Consider the following 5896-nt stretch of genomic DNA (forward strand, 5'->3'; position numbering starts at 1 on the left):
TAATTTTAAAAATCCTCGCTATTTTTAAACTTTAATTATAGACCCCTAACATATTTAAAAAAAAGTATTTATTTTTAAAAAAATGATCACATTATCTTAATATTCTAATATGACTAGTTAAATAAATTGTGAAATAACAAATTTGACATAATTATTTAATATTAAATTAAAAAATTATTTTTATAAAATTACAAAAATACCCATTAAGTCGACTATCCTTATCCTTATTTTATTTTGTTTTTATTTTTTTATAAATACCCATTAAGTCGACTATCCTTATCATACTGTGGGGATATTCTTATTGTATAATAGTCTTAGTCTCCCACACCAACCAAGTTCCAATTGTAATTATCAGTGGCACAAGTGTAATTAGAAAATAATTAGTAAAACAAATATCAACTCCCCTGGGTCCCACTCCAACCCATATATTAATATTATATTATATACAACAACCAATTGTCGTCTCACTTCGCAATTCACATGAATTTTCTTTTGTTTTGGTTACCGCATTAATCGACGCTCATATCCTTTCAATTGTCATTCGTTTTTGGTAGGAACACAAACCCACTTCATCCCTCTATTCTGCAACAACACAGGCAAAACCATCAATACATATATATTTATATACATACATACATACATATTTATTTATATATATATATAGATATATATATATCTTAGAGAGAGAAAGAGAGCAGGAAATTGAATTGTGTAGTATGGATTGAAGTGAGTAAACTAGGTTGTAGAAGAAGAGAGAGAAATAGATGGCGAATTTGTATGTTCAAGCAGTGCCACCAACGGATCTGAACAGGAACACGGAGTGGTTCACGTACCCAGGAGTGTGGACGACCTACATACTCATCCTATTCTTTTCATGGCTCATTGTCCTCTCCTTCTTCGGTTGCTCCCCTGGCATGGCCTGGACCGTTGTTCATCTCTCTCATTTTCTCGTAAGCAACCTCAATATTCAATTGAATTTTCATTTTTTATCTACTCTCTCTAGGTTTTTTTTTTATTTTTTTTGTTTTTTTTTATTTTTTGAGAATTTTGGGGCTTTTTTTATTCTAATTTATACTTGATTGCTTGATCTGATTTATGGGTTATTATTATTACAGCTACGAGGTTGTGATTTTTCATTAATGAATGTTGGATTGTGTTTCTAAGTTTCTTAATCTTCATTAATTGGTTCATGGTTGAGCTGACTATGGATAGTTTCCTACGATTATCATGAATTTTGGTTAGGGTTTAGGGTTTTTTTATTTATTTATTTATTTTTTTTAAAAAAATTCCTGGAAAAGAGTTTATGATTGATAGTTATGAGCTGAGAATTCCTTTTTCCTTTTCTGCTGATCATTTATATTTATTGGTTTTGTTGGTTTTGTTGGTTGGTGACAGAAAATTACCAGATATTGGTAATGTTTTGTTTCTAAAGGATTATTTAGGGAGCAACTAAAATATGATTATTAAGTTACCTATGTTTTTGGGAAGGAGAGGCTCGTGCAAAGTGAGTGAGTGAGAACCATGTAGTCCTTTAGCTGACAAAAGTGCCTTGTGTGTCCCTCTTCCCTCTCTATTAGTGTTGCAACTCCCAAGACATACTGAGAGTTAGAGGCACCATCATGTGTTGGTCTGGTGCGTGATCATGTAAGGGAAGTATTTTTCAAGGAAGCAACAAGTGGTGGTATAACGGGAATTTCCCATTTTTGTGAGTTGCGAGGGAGAGATGGTGGGAGATTCTCACTGGGTGACAGAAATTGTTTCTCATGTTGTAATATGCCAGTTTTTTGTAAATCATTTTCTTGCCAGATTGCCTGTAGACATAGGCATATTCGTAACCATATAAATTCTTAAATAGTTTTAGGGTGTAGTTTGATCTTTATTTTATTTTATTTTTTAATTATTTTACTTTCCTTAATTATACATTCGTTCATGGTCTGTGAGTTTCCGGCACTTCAAATTCCTGAAAAATGGTATCAAATTTTGTGTTTCAAGTGCAAAGTTTAATATCAAATTCTTGAAAGGTTTCGATCTCACTTTCCGAATTGGATTTAGACAGTTACAAGTTCACTGGCAAGGTAGAGATATCATGGTTTCAAATGGGTAGACTTGAAAAGCCTCCAGATAATAATGTGGAAGCAGGCATACCACCCTAGGCAAGGTTCACATTATAGAAAATGATGTTGTGGTTCAAGTAGGAAAGTTTGGAGGGCGTCCAACTTCGCTATGGTTCCAGCTAAGGTGAATTGATGGTTTGGAAATGGTAATTGGAGATTGGTAGAGTTGCTACAAAATAACACACTACCTAATAAGTTGATCATGATAAAATTAGTGAAGCTATTCATAGTAATGTTTTCTTTTTTTTCCTTAAAGTTTTTTGTTGCTGGAAAGGGCAACTAGCAGCGGGTTGCCACTGCAACAGATTTTGTGATTTGTGAATAGCAGTTGTTTTGATTTTGTCAACTGATATTTTAGCATGATTTGTCTCTCTCTTAGATATGTGTTGTGCTCAACAAATTATTTGTTCAATGGAAATGCAACTTAGATATGTGTTGTGCTCATATTGAGTTCTCACTACTCATTGATGGAGTTAATATATTTTATTGAAACCAGAATTCTTAATTCTATAGCCTTGCTGAAAAAGCTTAAAAGGCAATATGACCCTGTAGTGACTCACAAACTGGAAGCAGCTTCATCTCACTTACATCTTGTGCCTTTTAATATTTGCTTCTACTTTTTATGTATTTATTTAATAGGTATATTACCACCGCTGAGGATGGCTGAACGGCAAGGTTTTCAAATTGCCTCAAATCGGCTGACCACTCCATGCTATGTTGTACTATGCAGGGAGTTGACACGACATGAAACCACACGATAAGACACAACACAAAACAAAGAGTTGACACGACACGAAACCAAACGATAAGACACGTTTAAGTCATTTTTTATATGAACACGACATGTTTATATAACACATTTAGCTAAATGGGTTATTTTTAACACGAACACGACACGTTTAGCTAAACAGGTTAATTGGGTTATAAACGGGTTAGTGGGTCAAACGCGAACACGACACATTTAATTACCGTGTCAATACGGGTCGACACGATTATGACCCGAACATGATTAATCTAAACCCAAACCCACTTATTTCGTGTCGTGTCAAATATTGCCACCCCTACCTTCTCATTTACTTTTTGAAGTACAAAAAGAACAAATTAAATAAATAAAAGGACAGGAGGTTATTATTGCATTGAGTTACTTCCGAAGTAGTCATTTGGAGGGAATTGATATGAATGCCAGTGGCGAGGCATGTTTCAATTAGCAGATAACACAATTATAGTTTGTTATAAATATGCTAAACTCAAAACACTTCTTTACTTATGTCATGGACTAACCAATGTTTACATAGACATCAATTTGTACTCGAAACTTCCAGTCGATTTTTAAAATTTACGATAGTTGGATTCTGGACTTCCTGAACATTTGCAATAGTATTTTGAAGTATCCTATACGGCATCAACTTACATAATTTTGATGTATTTTGTCAAGGTGTCTGTTAAGTGCCTGTGTGCGCTTGTATATTACTAATAGCAATTATGCTCTCCTTCAGGTCACATATCACTTCTTTCACTGGAAGAAAGGAACACCATTTTCTGATGACCAGGGCATTTACAATCGGTTGACATGGTGGGAGCAAATAGATAGTGGCAAGCAGCTCACTCGCAACAGAAAGTTTTTGACAGTTGTACCTGTAGTCCTGTAAGTAATATTTCGTAACATAGGCCTTTTGAATTGGATACTGAAATTAAATACATGAAGAAAATACATTTTGATAAATGTGCTGTCGGGCATCCATATTGGTTGAAAAGGTACACGTTTTAGCAGTCTTCATCTGTCTTTTGAAATAAATGTTGGAACTATATATATATAATCTATCTTATGGCATTGCCATCTTAAATTTTTTATGTTCGAAAGTTACACATTTGTTTTAGCAATCTTCATTTAGTTTGCACATATACTTGGATATCTAATTATTGGGTCCCATATGTTTCAGTAATAGTATATTCCCTTCGTCCCACAAAAAGTGTCCACCTTTCCATTTTTGGCTGTCCCAATTCAGAATATAATGTACTATTTTTTTTAATATTCCTAATTTACCCTCCTTGCCGTGAAGTTATAAAAGCATGTGGACCCACCATAGAAGGGTACATTTGGAAATTCATTCTCTACCACTATAATAAATATAAAAAAAAAAAAAAAAATTAAAAACTACCCTCTTTAAAAGTTAGGTTCCCAAAAAAGGTCAATTTTTGTGGGACGGATGGGTATTTGTTATTGTGTTTCTTAGTTAGACTCTGTTTGTAGGCCAGAAAAAAAAAATATTAACTCTGTTTGCCATCATGTCTGTCATTCTCCTTTTTCTTGTATGCTTTGTTCCTTCTAGAGTTTTGATATGTTTCTTGGAGACTTACTGGTTTGGAATATTTTGAACATATGAGACTTATTTTAAGACGAGGCTGAATAAAAATGCCTCAAAATGCAAATTTACAGATTCAAATACCCTGGGATTAATGCATGAACTCAAAGTCTCGGGTTCATGAGGAATTTACAGATTCAAATCCCCTTTGAGTAATGCATGATCTCAAAGTTTGGGGTTCATGAGGTGTAAGATTGTTTATAGATGAGCTTCTTTTCCCCCCTATTCATTGAGACTCTTATTTCAAGTGGATTCATTTGAACAAACTTTTCTTTTGGTTTTTTAGCATATGTAAAAAATTCTTCTATTTTCTATTAAGGATATTTCAGAAAAATTACTTTAAAAAAAATGAATCCAGATTTTACTTACTCTCTTCCATATATTTTATTTCTATAAGAACAGTACCAGATTGTTTTCATTCTCATGAATGCTGTGGAATAATTTTTATCATCTTTTTGAGGGAATTTATAATATAAGCTGGCCTTGCTCTCCCTTCATTGGTTTTTTTTTTTTTTTTTTTTTTTTTTTGGTACTAACACACGCATGCTTCCACTAAGGCTTGAACCCTTGACCTCCCTTTGGGAAGTAAGGGCCTGATACCGCTAGGCCACCGACCCATTGGTTGCTCTCCCTTCATCTCATAGAATGCATCATTTCATTACAGATTGCAGCATGAGTGTGAGTTATCTGGATCATTTTGCATCTGCTATTCCTCAAATGGGATGGTTCCATTTTAGGAGATTAGACATAGAAAACTTGATGCTTATCTTATGTTCGGTTTGGCAGGTACTTGATAGCCTCACACACGACAGACTACCAACACCCAATGCTCTTTTTGAACACACTGGCAGTTTTCGTGCTAGTGGTTGCCAAGTTCCCACACATGCACAAGGTCCGTATTTTTGGAATCAATGCTGACCAGTAAGCTGAGATCCACTGAAAGAATATAAGTTCAGTTTTACTCTAGTTACGATGTCTGGATCATTTTGGCATTTCAGTGTAATGGTAATACCTCCTTGCAGATGTTGGAACTGGTAAAGGTATATTGTTTTTCTTTCTTCTTGTAGTGAAAATCTTCCTGAGTGGTGTCCTTTCAATGAGATGCTTGAAAGGATATTATACTCGTTGTATGTTTTCTTTGTACAAGTCAAAATTGTTGAAATTTCTGAAATCTAGAAAGTCACTTTTTATTTAAGTTTATGTTCCCATAAAGCTAAACAGCGCCTTCGCTTACCATACAGTTGATTTATCATAAACTTGAAATAATAATCACTGCCCATAGGATGGTATGGGATGGAGGTGAAAGGAGATGGTGGGGTTTCACCATCTTCCTTTATAGCGTATATTGGGTTTTGCCCACTTGATTGCGCCTAGGTTTATAATGATTTTGGTTCATAGAATGCTTGATTGTTTGAATAA

The 5896-nt window shown here is 34.2% G+C and overlaps 1 protein-coding gene across 1 annotated transcript; it reads left to right on the plus strand.

Annotated features, from left to right (window-relative positions):
* Positions 1 to 447: 447 nt before the first annotated feature.
* On the plus strand, positions 448 to 5672 carry LOC132283285 (uncharacterized). The gene is made up of 3 exons (XM_059785222.1): positions 448 to 950; positions 3611 to 3759; positions 5264 to 5672. Exons 1-3 carry the CDS (start codon positions 765 to 767, stop codon positions 5400 to 5402), a joined length of 474 nt encoding a protein of 157 aa, XP_059641205.1. The 5' UTR covers positions 448 to 764; the 3' UTR covers positions 5403 to 5672.
* The last annotated feature ends 224 nt before the right edge of the window (positions 5673 to 5896 follow it).

The sequence above is a fragment of the Cornus florida genome, unplaced genomic scaffold (genome assembly GCF_030987335.1).
Source record: "Cornus florida cultivar Cherokee Brave unplaced genomic scaffold, ASM3098733v1 CherokeeBrave_3.0.0_Hap2_Chr11, whole genome shotgun sequence".
Lineage (NCBI taxonomy): Eukaryota > Viridiplantae > Streptophyta > Magnoliopsida > Cornales > Cornaceae > Cornus > Cornus florida.